This window comes from Oxyura jamaicensis, chromosome 5 (assembly GCF_011077185.1).
Source record: "Oxyura jamaicensis isolate SHBP4307 breed ruddy duck chromosome 5, BPBGC_Ojam_1.0, whole genome shotgun sequence".
Lineage (NCBI taxonomy): Eukaryota > Metazoa > Chordata > Aves > Anseriformes > Anatidae > Oxyura > Oxyura jamaicensis.
In genome coordinates, this window is record NC_048897.1 from 13931868 (window position 1) to 13959047 (window position 27180).

The following is a 27180-nucleotide window of genomic DNA, read 5'->3' on the forward strand; positions in this document are numbered from 1 at the left end:
AATACATCATCTCTTGTAAAACATAAATTGTGTCACACCTTTTGGAAACTGAAAAGAAATACGATACCTTCTGTAAGTCATCTGCTCTGTTTTCTTCTTCTATGATTGATGATCAAGCTGGTTCCCACTGAAGGCCCTATGACATATCAAATGCAAATTATCTATATGACTGCTGTAGGAATTAGGTACGCTAACTACCACACTGCTATACCGATCATACTGCAATGAGTTCTAAGTGCCCAAATGCAAGAAATAGTGGCATTAACTACAGAAGCTCAGAAAGATTATTTTATGTATGAGAGACAGTCATGATAAAAAAGCTTAAGGGGTTGATACAAACCACACTGAATTTGTTAATAAACTGTCTTCATAGACTTTGGAGTAAGCCTACAAATAGCTATCTATGAATATTGCTTTCTTATCAGATTAAGAACATAACTACTATTTATATTTAAATAAAAGGCCTAAATACCCAAGAATAAAGAAATATTTATTAAGTTTAACTGTAACTAGCTAATTTACTCTGGGCATTAACTATGTATCACTGCATACCCTACAAACCTGTTAATTTTGGTTGTCATCTACAAAGAAAACTGCAGGAAGGCAAATTCCAGCAGAAACTGGACAGTTAACACCTTAGGGCTATTCATATTGAATTAAGTGATTGAAATTATTTTGTTGATAGAATTCAACAGCAACAGGAAGTGAGTGAAATGCAATACATGCATAAAATACATTCAAGATAAATAACAGGATGAATCCTTAAAATACCATGCCTCAGCATATTCTGAAAATTACCTAAGTTGTGCTGCAAGCAGATAAGCTAAGTAAGCCCTTAGAGCTTGACATACTAAGAGGAAAAGCTAGAATATGCATTGTGTTAGCTACCAATCTGCTTCTATCCTAAAGTTAGTAGCTTTCTATCTATAAACACAGATCTTCCACTTTGGTTATTACCAAGTTCATATTTACTAGCGAATGTTAATCTCCCAAAATTCTTGTGAGATTTTTATAGATAGCCAATGAGACATGTTATATAAGGCTAAACAGGAAACTGTTGATCAATCTGAAAATGAAAAATGAATCTTAGAAGTATTACTCCAATATTTTAAGCTTCTGTCTGGTAGTCCTCAAATTTTCCACTTATTACTCCATTCCTAATGCTGTCTTGGGACATGCAATTTTACAGACGACCACAAAAACTAGTTTGAAAATGATAACATTACACCACACTACATTCATAAGCATATGTGTCAGCAAGATCCAATAGTTGTTGTAATGATGAAATCACTTTGCTCAACCAGATTCTCCAAGCTGATCTGCTTGAAAGTCATACAAAGTTCTACTGGTTTCAGCAAAGCTATATCCAGCTGAAGCCATAAAGGAGTGAGATTCCAACTTCAATTATTCGCAAGGAAAGGAAATATTGAAGGGCTTACCTCTTTGAAAAAAATATCTCTACAATATTTAAATGAAAAGAGAAAAGAAGATCTTGAAATTCCACTTAGTGCAGAAACACAAGTGGGTTGAAAATCACAATAGTTTTACTTAAACTCTCATTTTGTCTTCTGGATCTGGAACTGTTATGAAAATGCAGTTGATTATCAAAATGTCACTGATGCCAAACCAATACGATGTCACAACCAGATTAATTACTTAAACTGGGAAAATATTATGTGGAGTAGATTAACTCTGAAAGAAAAACTAAAGGAAGAAAAGATCCTGTTTTACATGGTATCATAGAAAATTGAATCATCTAAAAGAATGTTAGAAAATATAAATGTTAGGTTAGATCAGTTTGTTAGTAAAATGTAAATTAAGATAAACATGAGGTTTTCCTTTTGAATATTCATGACTGTGAATGACCTTTTACTTGTAAAGCATATTAATTTAAATGATTAAATATAGCATATAGCAGCCTCCATCCATTCTTATCTATTTATCATATTTCCCTACTCTTACTGGAAGTTAAAGAAAATTAAAGTATTATAAAAGCACAGCTTGTTTAATAATGACCTCTAGATTCACTGTGGCAGACACTACCTATTTTTCTGTTCCTGTCATTCAAGAACAAAAAAACTGTGAAAGAATAAAAGCATCAGTGCTAATCATCCTAAACTACTTAACATCATTCAGAATCAATCCCTCACATAAGCAAGAGATCACTTCTCACTGTAGAATTACACACCACTACTACTGCAGACCTAGTTTCTAAAACTAGTACAAACTGTGTAAAAAGAAGTTCTGTTAGAATGAAGTTAAAAGAAGCTTTGTTACAACATTAATAATGAAAGAAGTTTGGAGTGGTTTAGAACATAACATAAATTCTTTTTAACCTAGCTGCAGAATTGTATATGGCCTGCATAAAATTGTAACCAGATTGTAAATGTTTTTCAGTGATTCTTTTTAAAAAGATGTGCAAAAAATACACAGAGATATGTCAAGGAAAGTGTTTACAGAAATTCTTTATTTAATATACTTGAAATCAGTGCATAGAGCCCCCCCCATCAGCAATGTTGTTCCACTGAAAAACTGGTGTTCACAAGAAATTAACACAAAATAACATCATAATACAAAATATTTCTAAAGTCTATTGCAAAGGAAATAAACTAAAAAGGCACTGAAACATATATATGAAAACATGCACACTCCAAAGACATCAGATCAGAATTTTACTTCTCTTACTACTGAGCAATGTACACTGGAGATCAAAATATTCACACACAAAAAAAATCCAATTCAGCATCTATTCTTCTTCTGTGTCTTAGTCGCACACATTTGGTGCATTCCATCTCTTAGGCAGTATTTTCAACCACTTAAATAGATTTTGACACAAAGCTCAAATCCTGAGATAAGCACTTAGCTACCTTCTCCATGTACACAGCATCATTACTCATTTTGAAAACAATAGCTGCAACTTGTATTTTATATTCTCAGAGACAAGCCTCTGAAGTGTTAAGATTTCTAGACACTCTAAAGAGAAATGTACATGCTGAAATACTAAGAAAAATTACTTAGAGTTAAAAAATATGAGATGAATAGAGTAAACAATGAAATTCCATTGTATACAGTTGAGTGCTTGTCTGATGCAGGGCTGTCCTCATTGCTTAACACAGGGACTTGCCATTGCGCACATTCTGAGCACACTGCCTTCCCAAACATGCACCCTTCAGCAATGCTTCACTTAATTCATCTAGTCCTATTAAAGTAGTCAGAGGAGAAAGGAATCCATGAAGGGCACACATGAGTATGCTTATGGGCCAGCCAAGAAACACCAGCACAATAAGCCAAAAGAATGACCACACTATGCAGTTGCAGTCTGTCATCTGAAACCTAGCAACAGAGAAAACGAGGGTTAACTTTGATGACAAATGTATATAGAAATATATAGATAGAACTCAATTTTGTTTGGAAAATCTTATTTTGAGGGGTAAAGGGTATTTTCAGCCAAGAAAAATGTGTTTCCTGTATTTAACCGAAGTCTAACATAACAAACACTAAGTCACATATGCCTCCTGGGAAACTTCCTAAGGAGGTAAGGAAAATATCAGATTCCCTTTAATGAATAGTCTTCTAGACTAGAATGACTTGGATGCAAATTCTTAAAACAGCTCTACAAGTTGCAATGTTCTGTTTATGCATGAGAAAAATAGAGCTACAGATAAACACTTGACGTTTAGAACATAATGTAATACATTAGGAAAATCCTGAGGTCCAGAAAATAGGTGGCCCATAAAGCTGCAGAACTTCACAGGTTGTCAACAGGTAACCAAGCTATGGAGGATGCCTCCCACTGCTTATTCTCTGGTTTAATGAGAAAAGGTTGCACACAATTGTGACCAGCTTAATTTTTACGTATCTGCTGGTCCTTTTCATTATCACTTACTCTCTGTGCTGAGCTTTGAGATAGTTTTTTTTGTCGTTTTCTTTGTTTTTTTTTTCTAAAGAAATCCATCAAGCCTATCATCCACCAAGACTATTAACAGCCATCTCCCCAGTGACTGAGAAGTGCTGTGAGCTGTCAGAGTATTTTATTTCTGCCTTGTTCATTCTTTCAGCAGACTGGGAAAATGCAGATTTAGTTATGTATATGAAAATGCTACACAATCCAAAGCAAAACCTGGAATTTCCAGCTAGTCTTGTGAGATGTGCTGCAGCTAAAGAAACTAAGAAAAAAAAAAAATGAATTGACCATACATAAAACACTGAATCATTTCTCAGTATTTTACTTTAATAATTAATAATTGCGATTTTATGGTAAAAATATAAATTGTTGGGATACTGAGGAAATTATTTTAATATTAAAAAAATAATTATTTAATACGTGCATCTTGGTTATAAAAGGATTACTAAACACCCATAAATAAAAACATGTATATATAAATATATGATATATATATATATATAAACACATAAGTTTACAAATATATATAAGGGTGATAAAGTATACATCGAGGAGAGGGAACCAGAAACAAAAGGTAGAGATAGTGAGCTATCACTGCAGATGGTAAAGTATTATTGAGTTAGATAGCTTGTGCTAATTCAGATGATAATACATGAACACAGCAACAGACTGCTCTCAAATCATGAAAGAATAACATAATTCTACCTAGATAGAGTGACTAATGGACTAATTTCATACTAATATTTCATACTAACATCCTAATGCTGTTTCTCGGTTTCTATTTAGGTGAGACAGCAGCAGCATACAAGCAGCACACAGAGAAAGGATGGCATGCATTTATCTGCTGAATTTATGCAGCCTCATGATACGGTTCTGAAAAGCAGACAAATGTGTCAATTAACAATAAAACCAGAAAAATATGTGGCTAATGGCCTTACCTTTAAAGCACAACACTATGGTCCTTTAAATAAGCAGAATTTTTCTTCCAGGCATTCACTAAAGCAGAAAAACAAAACAAACACCATGTTTGACAAAAGCCCTTTCATCCTCCTTTTCCACCTTAACTCAACCAACTCCCAGTAACCAACATGGACTCTGCTAGTGGCTTAAATGCTAGGCCAGGTACTGAGAGCAGAGGGCTGCTTCAAACAAATGTCCCAAACATCTTCCACAAATTGAGGCACCCCCATGTCTGGCCTTCCCTGACAGTCCCCCTCACAAACCTTCTACCTTGGGTGAATTTTGTGTGCAAAACACACCATGGATGAGGGCAGGCCCTCACGGCTGTGCATCAGCCTCCTCCTCAGGGCACAGGATTTCACACACACACACAATCACAGAATGGCTGAGGTAGGAAGGGACCTCTGAAGACCATTGAGCCCAACACCCTGACAAGCAGGATCACCTAGAGCACACTGCGCAGGATGGCATCCAGGCAGGTTGTGAATATCTCTAGAGAAGGAGACTCCACAACCTCTCTGGGCAACAAGACCACACCACTTTCACCACACTGAGGCCAAACTGGCCTCATCTGGGCCAGCAGCCGGGGTCAAGGTGTGGGCCCAATGCTGCCTCACCTGGGGCAGTGGCTCGACAGGACCTGGGGTGATGTGAAGCAGCCGGTGCCTCTGCTGGCAGAGGGGTGGCAGAGAAGAGCCACAGGGAGCACCAGGTCCCACCGCACCTTCACCTCAGGGCAGACCCCTCAGTAACTCCTCACACCAAGCCCTGGGTACAGAGAGGGAAATACAAGCTGTTTTCTGGCTATCTCTTAACCTCTTCTCCCTTCAGCGCTGCCTTCCAATGGCCAGGCCCCAGCCGTTGAGGCTGAGTGGGCCCAGTGGGCCAGGGGGTGCCAGCCACCAGCGGGAGCTTCGAGGTGGCCTGGGCCTGGCTGTGAGGGAGGGAAGCACCAGGAGGGAGATCCCTGGGGCTCAGAAACCCTGGGCAAAGCAAAAAGTAGGCGGTGGTGGAGCAGTTGCTTATGAAGAGGTGATGGTACAATACGTCCACTCAAGAATAAGTGAATAAATAAAATAAATATAAAAAAATTAGCACTGAAGCTGCTAAGCAAGTGTTATCATTGAAAACGTAGGTGTATGAATGTTGTGATGTTCCCAGGTGTAATGTTTCTCTCAAAGGAAAAAGCCTAAGTTGGAGACAGGAGCCAGCTGGAAGATTATGTGATCAAAGCGGTTGAGGGAAAGGCTGAGGCTGATGATTGGACGAGTCCAATAATAGAGATCTCCTTGATCCCAGGATTCTTGCCCTGGTTTTTAGCTTTGGGTTCCATCAATACTCTTATGGACTCGTTGTCTGCTAATTCTCTTGGAACAGTGCTACAGTCTAGTTTCTGAAATTGACATATGAGACATCCTAAACCTGAAATCCCTTATAAATACTCCAACTGGGCTGTTGGTTACCTAAACTTTCTTGTTTGTGTTCTTTGGGAGAACATGAAGGGAGAGTGAGAACAACTCAGTGTATGAGTCAGTGACCTCATTCTCTGAGAGAGCCTTTCCATAGTCCAAAACAGAACTCCTGAGATACAGCGATCATCTTTATATCCAGTAATGGTGACCTCCCTGCACAGGAATATTGCTTTTTAACTAGCTCCTTACTATAGACTCCACTGGGATGTTTTATTGCTCTCCCCATAGGTACAAACTGCTGCACAGAAGTTCTGGGAAGGAGTTGTTGGAGCTGCTTGACAGGATACACTCAAAGTCAGTGCCCTAAACTTACTGTGATGCTTTTCTCCAGGAAACGTTGAGTGCTTCACTGGAGTGAAGTGCAGCTGCAGTCTAAACGGCACCACAGAAAAGATCAAGATCTATTAGACACATGGAGTAAGAATATATATGTATATAAGCATATATATATTTGCAGTTGTATTTATAGTTCATTTAAAAGATCTTGCTAGGTGAAACATAACTGTTATTAGATTCATAAATTAAAGCTAAACACTGTGGTATATACATGGCTTACTGCTATGCATTACGGAGCATATCATAATATGCTTACTGACCTCTGATCTAATGCCCACCACCCTGAAAGAGAGCATGGACATGCATTCATTTACAGTTCTGTATGTTATAATAATACCAAAAACATTTTAAGTCCTGATTTAAACTAGTAACTTACTGGATTGGCTTTACATTATATTAAGTAAAATACCAGGTTTCATACAGACAATATAAAGCATATCACATTAGTTATTATAATAAATTCTCTTGAGTTGACTCTCTAAAAAAAATTACTGATGCACAAGATGTGTGTGTGTTCCCCTTATATTGATGTGGCTCATCTAAATCTAACATATTTGCTAAGTTTTTCTTTCCAGTTGATAATTGTTTCAGCTTGGAGTTACAGGAAGGTACTGTGCCTAGGACCGAGAACCAAGATGAGTCAGAACCAGAAGCTGTCCTCTATGCCTCTTCTCATTACACAGTTCAGACTGACAGAGTGCCAGTGGGTGAAAACTGCAGGAGCAGGGAGCAATCTAGGACAACTGCCCCGTCGCTGAAGTATCTATGTATGCAGGAGTAGAATTAGCTCATAGTACATTAGAGATCAAATGAGTTGAGGAACAGAGTATATGAAAATAGAAGTAAAAAAGTCCTTGTCTCTGTGTAAGCACTGCTGTGCAATGACTGAAAACATTGGTGTGTTATCCCCACAATTTGCATCAAAAATCCAAAACTCAGCATCATATGAGCCTCTACAAAGAAAATTAACTCCATCCCAGCCAAAAAACAAAACAAAAACAACAACAACAACAACAAAAAACAAAACAAATAAACAAAAACAGCAAGACAACACTTCTGCAGTTGGGCTTTTCTTTTTCCCTAATTGTCTTGTTTGAGTGTTCTTGCATGTGTCCTCAAGCAAAAGAGGATTACTGTTAAGGCGCTTTCTCCCCTTTATGACTCAGCATGCAAAACATGTGGTATGTCTCATTTTAGGAAACGTGGTATTGCCCAATAGGACATGATTGCTGCTGCCAAAAATCACTCCCCAAAATAGGGCAAGTCTGCACTGCTGTGGATTAAGGTCAGAAAGAGAATTTTAGTGCCTGTATGCTGAGCTTCCCCCTACCCACTTCTGCTGCCCCTAAACTACTTCCTTTACAGTAGTTACAATACATTATGTCCCTAATGACCATCCCATCTAAAAATAAGTGCTCTTGACACACAAGAGATGTCAGGCTAGCACAGCAGGATGCTGAAGCGTCTCTAGATGTGTAGCAGGGCTTCTCTTACGCTGGGTTGCAACAATTTAGGAATTCACACTTGATAAATGCAATAAGGGCGGCTTCTTTTTATCTCTCACAAACAATGCCAAGACTGATATATTCCTGATCCTTATTTGGGTCTCTAGCTTATTCTTTTATGCTATTCTCTGGAATCATAAAATTCTAATGTTTAATCAGGCAAATGTACACTGTGGCTCTATATGCTTTTTTACAGATTTCTATAGATGAACCACGTAATTGACAACATTTGGCTCAACTTTTTGCTTCAGTCTACATTTTCCTAAAGGTGAATCATACATGTATACAGAAATGTATTCTCTGTTTCCTCTGATAATGTTTTTCAAGCAAAGAGATAATGTCTGAACTCTGGAAAGTTTCTTTCTTGTAGCTGAAATAACTCTTCTGCTTTTATTTTTATCTTGTTTTCCAGATACAACAGTACAGCAACAGGCTTCTCTGCATTACACTTAACTAATGTTATTATTACTTGATTCAAAGATCCATGTCCTTGCTCTTTTTTTTTTTTCCCCCTTTTTTTTTTTTTTTTTTTTTTCCCAAGGTGATAGAAAATCTAACAAAAGCTATATGTAACTATTTCTCTCAATATTACATCATCCCTCATATGTGCCGGATTAAGCTGATTAAAGCCCTTCCAGAGCAAGGCCTAGAGAAATAATCTGCCCTTGTTACGTACCATAGGAGTAGTAAAGATCATTTTCTCATTCCAATACTGGTATTTAGTGCTCTGAAATATTGCTATTTACAAACTGAGATTGAGTAACACAGCAGGTATTGTTTCTTCCTCTTTTCTTGTGTTCTTTTAATGTAGTGATTGTGTAGATACACCTGATGGTAGGGAAAATTTTTGTTTTTGAAGGTTGACAATTATACTTTTTCAGAAACCACACAAAAATTAGGCAAGTGCGTGGACTTACAGAGGATGCTTAGCTGAAAGACCTTTAAGGAAATTCTTTATTAATTTGCAATTTTAATAGCTTTCTTTTAAAATGTGTTTCTTAGTACTACAGCACACAAACATTGTACAGAGTTCTTTCTTTTGTCAGGTTCTTAAGCAACCAATCCTCTGAGGTACAGGACTGTATCAAAACTACACTGAGAAACCACATAGCAGGGCAAGCACTAAGGGATGTAAAAACAGCCTTCGAAACTCCCCTGAAAACATTCATTTTCTATTGATTGATTCTGCAGGGAGGATTACCATGTTTGGCAAAGGAAGCTACACTGCCATATGTCTTAATGGCATTCACAGCTTCTTGACTGCTGTGGGTCGTGATTCATTTGTTGGCTAGGACATTTACTTTTGTCTATTTGCTCTACAAGATTCCAAGTGTTACCTAATTCTTGTTTCAATAGAATTTTAAGTCATCTTGTCTATCCAGTATGTGAGCAACATTGCCTGCAGGTTCTCTTTTTTAAAAGAATTCTGATTTCAAAGAATAAAACTAGTCTTTCCTGTCCTGTCAGCAAAGGCGTTCTGTCAGCAGTACTTAACTTCTACTCCACATCAAAATACTTTTCTTCAGGACTGATGCCCTTTTATGTCCCATGAAACAGCAAAGACCCATTTTAAGCAGGAGGTGAAGCGGCAGAATGCTTGCTTCCCTGTTAGAAAAAACATTAGAACCTTACCCAACACGTACAGCAGTACTAACACAAAGTCAAGGTAGGCTAGGAAAAAACAACCAACAGCCTTGTGTTTCAGAGTTTATGGATGCGGTCATTAAGATCTCCAGCTTCTGTAATCTTTCCCCTTGGCAAACTTTCTCCTGATTTTTTTTTTGGCCAGATTACCAAGCCATTTCAAAGTTCCATAAACTAAAGCAAAAGCAAACCATGCTCTGAAACCATTACTAAGGCATTTTCCTTGATCATTTCTAAACCTGCACTTACTGCATTATTTCAGAGTGACAGATGGAAAGTGCTGCATAAATACAGGCCCCTATCTCAGCTATGTATGGATGAAGGATCAGTAAGAAAGTGAACTGCTCTCTGCTCTTGTTTTTCTGTAGCTTCCAAGTTGTTTCACAGGCTCAGTGTAATAGAGAAAAAATACACCAATTAATGGAAGTGCTGGCTAAGTAAATATGAAGAAAAAACACTAACGCTTTTTTAGTTTCATTTAAAATGTCCTTAGTTTTTTATTGCATGGCTTTGGAACAATTAAAAAAAAAAGTGCTTTTAAATATTTTCCTTTTGTTCATAAGTTTAAAGGATCTTCTCTTCACAAAGATTTTGTTCTCCCGGTTTTCATGCATTGCTATAATCATTCTTTGCAATAATGCTTGAATAGTGTTTTTTTTTAAATAGTACACTTAAAAAAAATAATTCATATACATATCATGATTTTTGTTTGAAATTTCAATTATCTCAGGAGTTAAATACATTATTAACGTCTAGACCTCGTTGTTTGCTGGAATAAAGATACAGACATCAGAAGGGGATGCTAAAGTCAAAGCAAACATTGCCTTTGGAAAACAGTGTATAGATCAAAATTAACATTTCCACTTCTCCCACCAACTCTTTTTCATAATAAAGTTTAAATAGAAAATCAAGACTAAATATATTTTCCTTGAAAACAGTAAGTTTATGCTTTACCAAAAAATAATAAACAAAACCTTTTTTTTTTTTTTTTTAAAAAAATAATCCTCCAAATCTATAAAGAACTTTCCAACCACTGCTACATGATAAACATTATTTTCCAAGCCTCTGAAAATGCATTCTCCCAATGCCTTCATGTCCCTGAAAAGTGTAAAGTTTAATGTACAGAAGATGGCAGAAAGGACTAGCCAATAAAATCTTTGTCACAAGTCCACTCACCATTTTAGGGCAACACTGAGGTCAACAAATTTAACCGTATACCTGGCTGTTCTACAGAGACGTAGTGAGTCAGAAGGGACCACATACGCAGACCTGCACCTGGGATGCAGCATCACACAGGCCAGCGTGCTCTCAGACCAACAGCAAGATTTCACCACAAACCACATACCAATCAAGAATGTCTTCGCAGTCCCTTTCAGCTTTAGTTGCTTTTTCCGTTGTGCTTATTGATAGAATCCCTGCCAGTTAAATCATCCATTTTAGAAAAAAAAACCACTTCCAGAATCCTTTACCATTGTTTCCTAAAACTCTGAGCACAGTAAGTGATTGTCAGACTCATATTTATAGAAAATGGTTTGGAAAACAAAGATGACAACCGTCAGCTGAGTTTGTCACATGTTGCCTGAAGGCCCTGTATTATTCATCCCTGCTTGAACATGTGAACATGACTGCATGAGGCTTACCACCCTAACACCGACTGCTACTTGTCCTCCAAAGGCAAACAGTTTGGAAGTAAGCAGTACCTTCATTTCTACACAGAACAACCAATGAAAGAACACAAATCTGCTCAAAAGAGTATTCTTGTCTGAGATGGGTCAGCAGTAGATGAAAAGCAAACCAAAAAAAATGAATACTATGTGCCAATAGTCAGTGTTATGGTTTGTTACTCCTGAACTACCCTCTAACTGACAGAGGATAATTCCTGGGGGAAAGGCAGGTGAAATGAGTGCACAAGGCAGCTGCATGAGTGCACAAATATATAATACATGTGTTTCATTAAGCTTGGCTTACATTTACTTTTTTCTTTTATTATACTACAAAAATACTAAGAAAAAATAAAGACCTTAAGTCCTAGTAATGGGTTAATGTAGGTTGATGAATCTCTAATCCATTCAATGAGGAAAGTCTTCTGGCATTCAGAACTACAATACTTGAAACCCAAGTATTTCCCCATTGTCAGCAGTCAAAGATGTTCCTATGGCTACTCCTCTGTTTGAAAATCAAACTTGGAAATTCCTAAGTCTTATTGAACCACCGGAAAATTTGCTAAATTGGTAGATATTGTTAATGAACTAGGGCAAAACCTTTCACTTGTCACTTTATGAAAGATGTATATTTGAATATTACTCTAGAAAACCCACTCAACCATTGTCTTTAATAACAGTATTACGTGTTTTGTAAATCCTTCATTCAGTAAACTACTTTAATGTTTATTCCTCATAGGGCTTTATCCTGTGTCCTCTTGAAAGAGATCTTATTTCAAAGTACTAACTTAATAATGCTGTTAAAAAGCTGCATCTTTACTTCTTGTGTAAGGAATGATTCAATAAAGCTTTTTTTAAAAATTTCAAAGTCCCATGGTAATTCATATTGCTCATATGTGCAATTAAATCTTACTGAACTTGAGCCTATGCCTAAAATGCCATCTCAGTGTATATAAGTGCAGTTCTGTGTAAGAAATTATCCACCGTAAAATATTAAGGAAATTACAAAGACTGTCTGGTCAATACTGAATACAGTTAATCAGTAAATTTTAAAGTATAACTCAGTGATTGAATTAAAGACCAATGACTTAAAAAAAATATTCACAACTTGTATAAAAGCATCTTTACTGGAAAACTTATGAAAAGGAAATTATATCATTTGAGGCAATTAAACAAATTACATTACTGACAAAAACTCAGTAAAATGTTTGCCAATCATTTTGCTTGTCCACAAAGTATTCAGTGAAAATACACAAAACAAGGTCACATTACACAAGAAACATTTTTAAAAAAGTCAATGTAAAAATAGCAATCGTATTTCTAACTGCTTTTTCCCATCTGTTTTCCAGAACACAAATATGAGGACAAACATCACTTGGATCACTTTTCAGTCTCATCTTCAGGTTCACTGTCTTCACTATCACTGTCTCTTCCGGGGTGTTCTGGCATTGTTCGATGTTCAGCCACTTCTGCCACTTTCAATTCTTCCTTTATTTCTTCTACCTTATTTTCTTCTTTTGCATCTTCCTGCATGCCTTGCACTTCAACTTCTGCTTCAGTCTCTTGAGTTGGAGTCACTTCAGCTTCTTCAATCATGGCAGGTGGGGGCAATAAACGCTGGATGATAGAAGAAGAAATAATTTTCAGTTTTTACAACAAATAAATCATTTTGGTATCTATTCCTATTTTAGCCTAAACTGTTTGTTCACTTTAGATTTAAGGATTTGCATTAGATAAAATAACAAAGCCTTAAAATTTCAAAGCCTTAATAGGCTTCTAAAGCCTTTTAGAAAGTGCTTATATAAATCAAATGAAGAGTCATCTTGGTTCACACACGGGTCTTTTTTTTTTTGCATGAAAAGCAGGTGTTAAAAACTCAGTACTTCCAACTCAAGGATATCAAACATTTCATTATTCCAAAGAGACACACAAGTGACAGGACCACAGTAAAGCCCTATTTGGAGCAACAACCACATTCCCACCAAAACCTCATCTATCAAATATTTTAAACTCCAAGATAAGCTGGGCTCCTTTTTAAGCCTGCCTTTAACAACTTATTCCAGTAATTCAGTAATTTCTTCTCAAAACATCTTAAAGTGTTATGTGGACGTTATCTGTATTTCTGCAAGTTTCATCCACAGCTCTAAAAGTAGAACAATATAAGTTCAAGTAACAGGTAAAGAAATACTTAAACATTTTTCACGTAATACGTCTGTATTTTAGTGTGTTCAAAGTGCTTTGCTCACAACCAAGAATGTGGTTTGCAAGTACAAAACATTACAAGCAGCAGTTGTAGCCACATTACAGACCTGGGGCAAACAAACAAAGAATACAGTGAGCTGAAAACTATGATGAATGCTATTCAACTCCAGGCTGTATAGAAAATCTCATACTTCTTGCAGCTTGATATAATTTAATGACATGATGGATACTTCCATGAATACTGTGAAGGATTTCAATGAAATGAAAGCTTGATAAATCTCCTGTGGATGATTGTTTGGTTATGTTTTGCTTAAAGGCAATTTAGCTACTCACGTACAATTAAACATTTAATTATTGTGAAGTCTTATCTTCAATTAGATGACATTAATATTACAAATTTCTGACAAGCATGGACCAATCTATGCAGCAATTATGACTACCAGCAGAGATAAGCTTTTTTTTTTTTTTTTGCATACTTTGAAATTATGCTGTTCCCCATAATCCATTTGTTCACAGAAAAGGAATGTCTAAAAGTCAGAGATCCTTTAATTACAAAAATATCCATCCTCAACTTTTGAGACTTCCGTAATTAAGTTAGATTCATAGTGTACTTTGTGACTACTACTGTAATGGCCAATGGAAAAGAAAAGGAAAAACACCATGTTGTATTAGAAAGGGTAAAGAAAACTTTATGTCCACAGTTTTTTTAATTTTTTATTTTTTTTTACCTTTACATTTTGGCAACTGCTGCAAGAAGAGCATGATTCATTTCCACAGTAGGAAACCATTTTTTTTTTTTTAAACTAATTTTAGCTAGCAATGTAAGATTAGGATGCTAAAAGGAATAGCTGGTATTAGGAGAAGGTTCATTCAGGTGCATATTCAATTAGGGAATCAAGCAAACCCATCTTTTAGTAAAATTTGGATGCTACCATCTGCTTTTCAGGACATTCATACACTTCTGAGTGTAACCAACTGCACAGTCCACTGTGTCCTCATTAAATACGATCTGCAATATACAGCTACAAGAAACCATTTTACTGGTGTCATTCCTCTTCATTATTCCCTTTCTTTACAATAGACAGGTAATTCAAGCATTTTCCCAAAATAGCAAGAAAGCATCCAGCCTATCTGGTAAAGACTTGTTCTGGGTAGCAGAGTACTTAAATTTGACCGAAACTGTATTGCCCAGAAGAAAAAAAAAGTTCCATGATTCATTGAGATAAGTAGTGTGGAGGAAAAGAAGTATTCCATCTGTAAGTATGACATTAAGCTGAGAGAGAACTTTGGGTTCTGATCTCTACTTATTACACAGTTCTGATATTAGATGAAACAGTCATTGGAAGAAGGAAGGAAGAGGTGATAGAGAAACATCCCTGCATTAATGAACAGAAGCTAGATCTCAGAGACAAGCACCCTATTCAGGAATGGAAAGTCATGCTCGCACTCTATACACAGTCAGCTAGAAGAAAGTGAGTAGTGTTCCTTTTACATCAATTTCTTCTGTCTTTGGAAATTCTTCAGAAGAGTAAAAACCAACAAGGAAGCTACACAGAGTACCATGTAAGAATAAGTTATAAGTAATATACCTGTAAAACATCTAGGTATTAAATGTAAGGCGTTGCAGTTCAGGGATAACAAAGACCTCTGTTTCTGTTTACTATCAACTATCCCTAAGCATCTACAGATCCAAGTGTGTTGACTAAAGGCAGCTCTGTGTATAGCATTTAAACTGTTTTAAAGCTCTGCCTATGTACACGATAAGGAGTCAAGGTGCTTCCAAAGTTTTCTGCTCCAGGGATTAAGCAGTGACAAAATTAGGTACAAAAGTGAGAAAGGATCTACCCCTACTTCTAAGACTACTTAGCTTGGGACTGCAGCTGCTAACCAGCCTGGATAATACAGCCAGCTAACTTGGTTAAAATGGTTTGAAGACATGATGTAGTCTCTCTATACACTGCAGCCATGTCATGAAAATATCTATTACAAAGCATTATCACACTATGTGGCAGTGCTGTAATATTACTAGCTGCACTTACCTGAAGCATAATGCACAAGTTTACCTGAAGTAAGTATCAAACAGACTAGATCTTCAGTATTAATAAGGAATTTTGTGGCCCAGACAGAATTGTACCAAGCATTCAGCACTAGTTATGACTGCTTTGGGGGCCTTAAACCGGGGCCTAAGTTAGTACAAGATGCAATTCCTGCAAGATTTTAGAGACATCAATATTCTCACTCAGCCATAAAAGCCTTCTTGAATTCTAAACATAAAAGGAACAGTCTTAAACCTCAACAGTATCCCTGGTTACTTACTGAAATTGATTTTATTTTAGGTATGCAGTTCCAATGGTAAGAAGGCCCTTACCTGTTGGTAGTGGCGTGTACTCTGTATCATGTGCATATACATGTTGTACACAAAGTTAGCCATCTGAGGCATGTTCTTAATAACATGTATTTGGTGAGATGGTCGTTCTCCATTCTAAAGAGGAAAAAAGTAGAAATTCAGCAAGCAAAGCAACACAACTATTATCCAAAAAGCTGTCATATTATTTTAGGATACATAAACCCAGTAAATGAAAAAATGCTTTTTAAAGAAAGAAATAGCTAAATTCTTTTGAATGGTAGGAAATGTGGGACTTGCATTTTGGGTGACTGGATTAATCATGACACTGCAGCCCAACAAAGAAATTTCATTTTAGAAGGACAGGCTGGGTTCCTATACTTAATCCATAAAGTACATTTAGGACTCACATCATTTAACTCAAGGCATAAATAGTTTCAGCTCACATTAGCCTACTTGTCTGCCAGAAACCACCTCCACCTTGCCTACACTCACACCCTCTCTGACCATTTACACTTGTACACTCCATTATTTGTTGCAGAGTAGACCGGTTTCAACAGAAAGGCTCCCTCCCAAACGTGTCAACAACATTTAAGACCAGATAAAGATTTCTAACTGAGTTTTGAATTCATGCAGGTACCCTTCTCAAAGCTTCACACAAAGCAGACATGCTCCTCCAGTTCTTATTTGGTTGTTTAGCATCCTACTCATTGAGATTCCAGTACTTAAATACTTGACCTGTTACTAAAGTTCTAGTACAATATTACAAGATTTTTGTATTTACATACATGGCTCAGCAACAGTTTTGTTATCCCGAATTACTCAGTCAAATGCAATTTTACCAATATTAATGAAAAGCAATTAGCTTTGTATTTTTTTGTTGAGAAGTGACATTTGTTTTGTAACAAGACTAAAATTATAAATATGTAGGGTTTTACAGTGTTATATCCTAAAATAAAAATACCGAATCACTTTCACAGGCAGAACTTAGGAAAAAAAAAAAAAAGCAGGTATGACTGATAAATTAATTTTGTGGAATAATAAATTAAGAACAGCTGGTATCATGATCAAAGTTAACTCCAGAGTCATACCTATCCAAGGAGCACTGATTTTAACAGTGAAGACACTGCAGTCCCATCTCTTATAGCTCACCTAAAGGCAGGAAACAAGTACACACCATTGCAGACAGCAAAATTCACAGTAGCTGTTCCTACCTGTCTTGTCGCTGGAAAGCATTCTGTGGGAACTATATGGAGGTGAAGTGGTCTAGCTGTGAGCTGGCTGAATGCTGGAGTTAGTTCAAAACAGTTCTGAAACAGCGATACTCTTGCAAAGATATAAAGCCCAAGCCTGGCTCTTGACATGGCAACGACTAATCGTCGGACATCCCTTCAAAAAAAAAAAAATGTAATAATGTTCTTTCTCACTGATGATACATTTCCAATGAAAGTAACAAGAAGTATGCAGAAGTCTTAATTAAACTAACTATAAAGGCATCTGCTAAAATACTATTTTGTTTTCAATTTTTCTTCCTACTGTAGTTTCCATAACAAACAAAATTCTAGAACTTTTACATAAAAGAGGGCTCAGTATGTTGTTAATGATATGAAACTCACCCTTTAGTTTTAAAGCCTAGAAAAATAGGTAAGTTTTATAGTTAAGTTTTACATTGGGAACAAATCACAACTGCCTGTCTGTATCCCTGAATGAGAAAACATGCGTTCCATAACTCATCTCGCTGTTGCTGAATAGGTAAGTCTTCCTCCACCCAACCCCAAAACTGAAGTGCAAACATTTTAAACAGCACATGACGACACAACTTCAGCAGCAAACACTTCTGATACAAAACAAAAAGCTCACTTACGGAAAATAATCTATAAGAAATTTTAAGCCTGAATTTATTCAATAAGCATTAATTACATTCCTATTAATCTACTTAAAGGTGAAACCAAGTTCAGCCCACCTGCAGCAGTATACAATTCTTATTGTGTAAGAGCCATTACTAAAGGATAAAGTGGATGTAAAAAGGGAAGCAGACAGTTGTAAAAGGGAATTGGGACTGAATCTCATTCAACATATAGCACTAAACTTCATTTCTACTATATATTGAAAACGTTGAACACTTTTGCGTAACATTTTCCACATCAGAAAGATGTTTATAATATGTGCACCTGAATGTTCCTACAAGAGTATTTTCTTACATACCTAAGGTGGCCTACAGCTTTGGTACGCACTAGTGACAGGAGGATATAATCATTTTGTTGACCTTGAAATCTGTCCACAGTTGTTACCTAGACAATCAAAAAACAACAAACTCCATAGGTTAATCTTTTCTGCCATTTCAATTGCAGTGTGATATCCAAATTTTAACATCAACTTCCTATTCAGATTGTATTAAACACAAAGAGAAGTGAGAATGTTTTAATTCTGTTTTAGTTCATCTCTAACCAAAGATCATCAAACTTCTCTTTCTGGGAGATGTGACTCTATATACTGTTTCTCACATTTTTATTCAATTAGGACAGCTAACTGTGGAGTACTAATAACAAAAGCTTGTGAAAAACTATCAGTTTTATAATATAGAACTTTAACCTGCAGACACCAGAATTTTGTAAATATATTTTCATTTGTTTCCTAAGATTCTTCATCATGCATTTTATCAAATTGCCATTTCTACTCTGGGTGGAGCTTTCTTATTTATTTATTTAAAAGGAAGACAGAATAAATGACAAAGTATTATTCTGTCCCGTGTAGCCTGTGGCCTACCAAACTTCACTGATTTTGCAATTTCTTTGTATGACCAATTAGAAACAGGCAAAAGAAGTAGTGAAATTCCACAGAATGCACATTACTAAGTATGTGCTGTTAATCATAGAATACGTGCACAGAAAGCAGTGAATCTATTCAATCAGATGGAAGAGATTCACTCATGTCATGTCCTATAACACAATAATTATGAAAAAAACAACCACTCCAATGAGCGATATATTCTGAAAGTCACCTTGTTTGGCCGTCCGATCAGTGGATTATTTCCACAACGCTGGTTAATGACATCACGGATCAGGTGTTTCTGTCCATTGTATGTTGTCAGGATGCTTATCTTGTCTGCAGGGTAACCGAGCAGGCACATATACATGAATAGTGCCACAACATACTCTGCTTCACCAAGATTCTTAAGTTTAAAAAGAAGGGGAAAAAAGTTACTCATTTTGTAAGATCGTAAAAAACAACTATTTAGAGAAAAATCTCAGTGCTGAAGCATTTATAAATCTGATGATTTCACCGAATAAAAAGTCTTTTTGAAAGACTAAAAGAATCACAAGCAAGTTTAATAACTTAAATCCCTCTTCAGTCAGAAAACTGCTGAAAATCTCTTGTTAGCCAATAGATTGACACTTACCAGTATCAACTGCGAAGTACTCAGTTTTATTTCAATTAAAATATAAATAATTTTAATTGTAGTCCTCAGATATATTATATTAAAATGTTTAAAAGAAGCGTTAACATTTAAATTATATTCAAAGACTTAAATATTTACACATTTGCATCTAATGCATTTATATACTTGGCAGCCCAAAAGAACCTCCGCCTTAATAAATTACTACAGAACTCAAGAAGTGCTAATACAACTTTTTTCTTCTACTTAATATACCCAAAAAACACCTCAAACACCTCTTACTCAAAACTGTGGAATGACAATTCGTTAAGCAGCATTAAAAGCTGATAGTCTACAGATAGCAGTATTTAAATGTAATGGGTTTAAAACAAAACAAAAGAGGCAAGCAAAATCTGTTTAGCAACAGCTTAACAAGGTTTCAAGCAAGCAAGCAAAAAAAGTTGCAGTGAATCACTCTCCAGTATACTCAAAAAAAGAACTCATTGAACTAGAATAATGAAACTCCTTTCAACAGTTAATTAGGGAGACAAACACCTGGATTATCAAATCCAGTTATTTCTATTTCAGGCCACACCTATTCAATCTCTAAGTATCTAATGTTAAAGTATCTTTTTTTTTTTTTTTAAACTTATAATATACAGCTGTCACAGAGCATCACTCCTCTGGCTGTAGGAGCTTTTGTCCTATTTCCAGAGTTAACTTATTCATAGCCCGTTTACATCCATTTTCTGTGAGCAAAAATATCTTTCAAGTTAAAATGTTATTCTCAATTGTGGATATTTATTCTTGTTATATTTATACAAGGATCTTATCGTCCCTTGGCATATGTTTGGCCAGGCTGGACATGTCAGCCTCCTTTATTTCTTCTTATAATTAAGGGGTTTCTGCTTTACTTGAGAAATGGAGTTGCTATACATACCAAACACCTGTGGGTATAAAGCTACTCTACAAATATTAATCCTCATTAACTCTGCAAAGAAATTTCACAGAATTTTCTAGGTTGGAAGAGACCTCAAGATCATCAAGTCCAGCCTCTGACCTAACACTAACAGTCCCCACTAAACCATATCCCTAAGCTCTACATCTAAACGTCTTTTAAAGACCTCCAGGGATGGTGACTCAACCACTTCCCTGGGCAGCCCGTTCCAGTGTCTAACAACCCTTTCGGTAAAGAAGTTCTTCCTAACATCCAACCTAGAACTCCCCTGGCGCAACTTAAGCCCATTCCCCCTCGTCCTGTCACCAGGCACGTGGGAGAACAGACCAACCCCCACCTCTCTACAGCCTCCCTTCAGGTACCTGTAGAGAGCGATAAGGTCACCCCTGAGCCTCCTTTTCTCCAGGCTGAACAAGCCCAGCTCCCTCAGCTGCTCCTCGTAGGACTTGTTCTCCAGGCCCCTCACCAGCTTCGTAGCCCTTCTCTGGACTCGCTCGAGCACCTCCATGTCCTTCTTGTAGCGAGGGGCCCAAAACTGAACACAGTACTCGAGGTGCGGCCTCACCAGAGCTGAGTACAGGGGGATGATCACCTCCCTGGCCCTGCTGGCCACAGTTTCTTATACAGGCCAGGATGCTGTTGGCCTTCTTGGCCACCTGAGCACACTGCTGGCTCATATTCAGCCAACTATCAACCATCACTCCCAGGTCCTTCTCTGCCTGGCAGCTCTCCAACCACTCACCTCCCAGCCTGTAGCTCTGCTTGGGGTTATTGTGCCCCAGGTGCAGGACCCGGCACTTGGCCTTGTTGAACTTCATGCAGTTGACCTCAGCCCATCGGTCCAGCCTACCCAGATCCTCCTGCAGAGCCTTCCTACCCTCGAGCAGATCGACACACGTACCTAACTTGGTGTCATCTGCAAACTTACTGAGGGTGCACTCAATGCCCTCATCCAGATCATCAATGAAGATATTGAAGAGGACCGGCCCCAGCACCGAGCCCTAGGGAACGCCACTAGTGACCGGCCTCCAACTGGATTTGACTCCATTCACCACGACTCTTTGGGCCCGGCTATCCAGCCAGTTTCTAACCCAACGAAGCGTGCGCCAGTCCAAGCCAAGAGCAGCCAGTTTCTTGAGAATGCTGTGGGAAACGGTGTCAAAAGCCTTGCTGAAGTCAAGGTAGACCACATCCACAGCCTTTCCCTCATCCACCCAGCGCGTCACTTTGTCATAGAAGGAGATCAGGTTCGTCAAGCAGGACCTGCCCTTCATAAACCCATGCTGACTGGGCCTGATCACCTGCTTGCCCTGCAAGTGCTGCGTGATGACTCTCAAGATAATCTGCTCCATGAGCTTGATGCTGCATGAGCTTGAATGCCCCAAATCACAATGAAAAATAATACATGGCAATCTGTTAGAAAAAATATTCAATGGCACCAATGTACCCCACCAGTATCTTTCTACCCTCAAGATATGAAAATAAATAACTAACTGTAGGACATACTAGAAGAGTTTGTTCAGAATAGCTGTTGTAACAATAAAGGTCTTTTGTGTCCTTGTGACTTTTAATCTCCTCAGGACAGAAATTAAATAAAGTAGTGCTCAATTACCCTGTTAAGGCACTAATTGCAGCTGTTCCAGCAGAAAGCTCTTTACTATTTATATGCTACAGTGTTATAACTTAAACTCCAAAATCAAAACCTCTCCCCCTCCAAACAACTATCACCCCAAGCTAGAAATGAGAAGCAGTGGACTATGGCTCTCCTTTGTTTTGTTCACTAACAGCACGCTAGCTTGTATTAAAAAAAAAGGCAAGAGGAACCCAAGCATACCCTATGAATACCTTGCAAAAAAAATAGATTAACATAATTCTCAATGATCTCTGTAGGCAAAAAAAATGACCATGCATATTACTAGCTTAAACTATATTGTTTGCATTCCATAACATTAAACAAGATATAAGGTGTTATTTCTATATGTGTATTAAATTCATTAACTTGCACACAGATCCAGCTTCTAACTTTTCATAAAACCCAAACAGATTATTTAAGTACCAGACTGTTCCCATCTTTGCTTTTAAAACAAAATATTAGTGAAGAAGAATAAGAGGACTGAAAATGTAAGCATCTCATTATACGTTAAACAAATAGATAAAGGCCGTTGTTGCTGACTTAATTTGAAAATTTAGTCAAGAAATTTCAAGGCTAAGCTTTTCTTTTGCAATTCACTTCGCCCTCAGTGGCTCTCTGCTTCTTATGCATACTTCTTGTAGTACTGTTTCATTCTTTTATGAATGGGCTCTTTTGCATTCTTATATACAGATCAAATTAAAACACTGCCACAGAGCAAATGTTGATCCTTCATAGAGGAATGCTACTGCTTATTTTGTTATCATGACAGTACAGCAGCCTTTAATTTGCCATAGGCCAAAACAATGTTTCATAATGAATTATGCACCAAATCTCTGCCCCAACCCAGTAACTCTGAGAAAACGGAAACAGCAAGCAGTCATTCACTTTGAGCAGAAAAGCACAACATAATACATTATCATCCTTTTCAACATTCAAAACTGATTACAAGGAGAAAAAAAAATCATTCATGAAATCATGCTTGGCTGTGTTATCTAAGAACATAAACATCAGTTTACAGTATTGTTTTAGTCTCCACTAAAGATTTAATAAGGCATACCCAGATTAAATAAAGTATACGCTATTTCTCTTACCTGATAGAAATAAGGATTGGGTTCAGACTCTCCCACACCATTGAAATCTTCTACGTTTATAAGCTGGAAGTCATACAAAAAGCCAGCGTTGGCTGTTCTGAACTCTGGCATAAGCTGGACATGAGGCAGATTACCCAGATTCTTATAGCGCCAGTTGTAGAGGTTACATAAACTGTCCAAAAGCACACAGACAAAAATAGTTAAAAGTGAATTCTTGCACTTAGTAATTTTTTTTTTTTCCATTTTGTCTGGTTCTCTCACAGAAAACTGCAGACTTTACTTTTTTCTAGAAGACATACAAATCTGGCTAATTCCTTACATCCTCATCACACATGGTTGTAACCTAAAGTGAATTCCCCCTTCTCCTTCTCTATAGCTACAGGCATCATACACTATCCCATAAAGAACTGCTGACAGAAACTGAAAGAACCACAGTATATTCCATTTTGAAAACTGAGAACAAAAGACATAAACATTCTAATAGCAAAGTTTTCAGAAAGGGTTTTGGCAGCAGTGTTCAAATGCTGCAGCTAACAGAAATTTCCTGTGGTACCCGATCAGAACATTGACATGGATAGCCTTAATTTATCTGTGGATTCCCAAAAAGAGAATGTGATTTACCTCTTCAGGAAGAATTTGGATATTAGATCCTGGTATTTAAGCTACCAATGAAGAAGCTAGAGACCAAGGAAAGGAAACTAAGTTGCTAGATTACACACAGGAGCAATTCAGTTGCTTAACTACTACCTTCCTTTAAATACTGTTTCCTGCATTAAAAATCTATTGTATGGAGAATTACTCTGGGACCTCACAAGCCTGAATTCTTTTCTGCCACTAACCTACCTCATGACCTTGACTGCTTAATCCCTTCATTTTAATTCCATCTTCTGTAAATGTGGAAGAAGGTGGATGGAGATCATTATTCACAGTTATTTCAGATTAATTTGGGAAAAAGCCTGACATTCCCCCCATATCGGTTTTGTTTTGAAGGCAGGACAAATCATTAATGTAAAACAGTAGGCTAAAATCATCATAAATTTGGATAGTCATGAGCTTGCAGAAAAATCTCATGCCATCCAGTGATGTGATGCAGTTGTGACATAAGCTCACACCATGAGCTTAGAAGGACATTTTATTTAGAACTAAGCTATCAGTCTGAAATAGAACAAAAGCCTAAAAATAAAGTCCCTAACAGTTTGATCACCGTCTTTTCCCCACAAGATAAGCTGCAAATTGAGAGGTAAATGGGCAAGGGGTCCCTCACATTTAAGAATTTTAATTTGTCTGCTTAATGTTGAGCCAATATGTAAACATTTTTTTTTCCTGAAGGATCTGAATATACTCTGCATGTGACTGGGGATAGAATTGATAACTTAACTACAGGGCCGGTTTAACAAATAACAGCTTTAAGCCTGATCTAAGTAAGTGTTATGAAAAGTATACTGTAACTACACAGACTGGTCAGCTTGTAACCCAAGAGGTTTGCCTGCAAAACGCAAAGAAGCATCTCATTCACAGAAGCATATGTCTGGCAGAAACTCAATACAGTAGTGTCTTAGCCTTAAGCCTGCTCTGCCTGATGAGCTCTCCATTGAAGGGTACAAATTTTGCAAAGAAATCCAGGAGGCATTTTCAAATGACAAAATGTAAGAAACATTAATACTTCTTCGCAAGGAATAAAGGAGTAAGGGCAAACGGATTTTCTGCATTATTTGTTGTAAATACTCTAATCGCAAAAAGAAGTTTATTTACTTATTTTGTGCATTGCCATGTATTAACTGAAAAGCAAAGGGAAGCTGACAAAAATCTATACAATTCTCAATCATCCTCAACACTTACAGGGAGAGTAATAAAACCAAAATGCCTCAATCAGAAATGCAGAACAATATCCTAACCAGGTAAAGTAACAAACACTTCATGGGGAAGTTACCTACGAGCACAAAAATGAAGACAAATTGTAGGAAGGCATGGAAATAATCCTTGATAATACAACTTTCTTCACTTTACAAAATTCTGCTGTTCTCTCTAAGAAGTTCTCTCAGATGTTGTAAAATAGTAGATGGCAAAATAAGCTTCATTTATCATCATACTGAAGCACAATTTGCTTTTTTATACCATACTGAAAATAACTGTTAGAATATTATTTTCTAGCCATATGGACAAAAGCCAACATTTGTTAAATGAAAAAGAAGTTCTTCAAATTGTTCGTTCTACTTTACACCTAAAAAGAAGACTAGGACTTAAAAACTAAGCATATTTATATGCTTTTATATATATATATATATATATATATATATATATATATACACATACACATATATATATGATTTATATGGAATCATTTTCTCTTCTTTGGTTTTATTTTTCCTTATTAATAGGATGCCACAAATATGAATAAATTTGACATCTCAATTGTCATATTGAAAATGTCAGTTAAATGAATAAAAAAGAAAAGCTCTCACTTACTACGAGGAATAAGTATCTATCTACACAGGAAAATGCATTATGTTCTTGGGAGGACAACCTGGCTGACAATCAGGCAGAGCTCAGCTGAAATGCCGTAATAAAAGTATCTTTTTGCAGACCTCACGAGGAATAGCAAACATTTATTTAGCTTTGAATATATTAATTCAGAAAAGGAAGCTTCTAAAAAAAAAAAAAGCAGCTTCTTCCGAGAGGGGAAAAAAACAACAAAAAAACAGACTTAACATTCCTTCAAATATCATTTTCACTGAAATACTCAGAATACTACTATATAAAATAAAGCAAATCTTACTGCATTTCAGCAAAGTAAAATCTGCCTTCTAGCCTAAGCTAGTCTAGTCTAAACCGAAACAAATGGAACAAAATATAAATTACAGTTTTCCAAACTCCTCTCTTAATAATCCGAAGTTTCCAATACTATACATGCGTTTTTCCACTTCTTGACCTGGTGGTAGCTACGCATGCCGTTTTCTTTAGCTTACCTTGCTCTTGCTCTTCCTTGTGCATCCAAATCAACAGTCGGTACTCCAACACGAACAAACCGTGTGAAGAGGGACTGCTCCATATTGGAGTACTTTTGAAAAGCCATGTTCTTAATGACTGGTGGCAACTGGTGATGGTCACCAATCATAATCCATCGCTTCAAACGACTGAATCCATCCTGAGGGTTCTAGAATGAATTACACAATTGTTAGGTATTACAATATAATCAAGGCACTCAACTACAACACATTAATAGTTGAATTAATAGTCAAATTAGCTGTCTAAGCCCTAAGTTTTATTCTTAAGCTACACTGAACTGCAATCATATTAAAGACAACTATTAACTTATTTCTGATCTCTCTATTGCCTGCCTTTCGAGTGTTTTTGTGGTTCGTATACTTCTCCTGTTTACCTCTACAATTCTCACATTTTCTCTTCCATGAACACGATGTGCCTGCCACCATGGCTGTTGGACTGAAAGCCCTTCAGTATGTTATGTATAGCTGTTTCCAGTTCCCCATCGTCCTCTGTGTAACCTATGTTAAGTACTGAGAAAGTGCATGAAGGGCTATTTTAACAGGGATGTAAAAGGAACAGATGTGTAGGTAACATTATCCTGGAATCAGAATCCTAAAGATTTCTGACTGCCAGTTTTACAGTTCTGACCCTGTTATTTTAAACACTCCTCTGATATTTCCCTTTCCCCATGGGAGAATTATTCAAGACAGAGCCTGAAGTTCCTTTTCTTGACACTTGAAGATGAAGAACTCTGAAGCCCTCTCTGATCAGGGAGCAAGAAAGGAAACTGAACTCTGGACTGTCCACCTCATCAAGCCTGAAGATGCCTTAAGAAAGAAAGGAAGAAGATGAATAATATTTTCAATAGCTGGGAAAAACACTTTCTTTTTCTCCAAAAAAGGTTACTGATTTGGAGAAGTCCAAGTATACTATATAATCATTCTGCTCTTATAATCAGTTTTAATCTCAGACAGCAGAGCTCTCTAATTTTTTTTTAAAAAAACTTCTTGCTCTGAATTACAAGTGCAAGAAATCAAGTACTACTACTTTGTAAGCCTAGATCTTTTTAAAAAAAAAAAAAAAAAAAAAAAAAAAAAAAAAAAAAAAAA

At 36.8% G+C, this 27180-nt stretch overlaps 1 protein-coding gene and 1 long non-coding RNA gene across 3 annotated transcripts in view; both read right to left on the reverse strand.

Annotated features, from left to right (window-relative positions):
* Positions 1-2658: 2658 nt before the first annotated feature.
* On the reverse strand, positions 2659-5303 carry LOC118167440. 2 transcript variants are annotated; one of them, XR_004751143.1, is made up of 3 exons: positions 5128-5303; positions 4843-4900; positions 2659-3333 (listed from the first exon to the last, which is right to left on the reverse strand). It is a non-coding gene; the product is annotated as an uncharacterized LOC118167440 (long non-coding RNA). The 2 variants fall into 2 exon arrangements; XR_004751142.1 differs by lacking the exon at positions 5128-5303 and having other exon boundaries at positions 4843-5106.
* Positions 5304-10489: 5186 nt separating this feature from the next.
* The window catches only part of AQR (aquarius intron-binding spliceosomal factor), a 54798-nt gene continuing 38107 nt past the window's right edge, over positions 10490-27180 (reverse strand). The window contains exons 29-35 of the mRNA XM_035326798.1: positions 26053-26240; positions 23087-23258; positions 19030-19200; positions 18234-18319; positions 17243-17417; positions 16053-16166; positions 10490-13099 (exon numbers count right to left, since the gene is read on the reverse strand). Coding sequence (XP_035182689.1) covers positions 12863-13099; positions 16053-16166; positions 17243-17417; positions 18234-18319; positions 19030-19200; positions 23087-23258; positions 26053-26240 — 1143 coding nt within the window. The 3' untranslated portion in view covers positions 10490-12862. The remainder of the gene's footprint in view (positions 13100-16052; positions 16167-17242; positions 17418-18233; positions 18320-19029; positions 19201-23086; positions 23259-26052; positions 26241-27180) is intronic.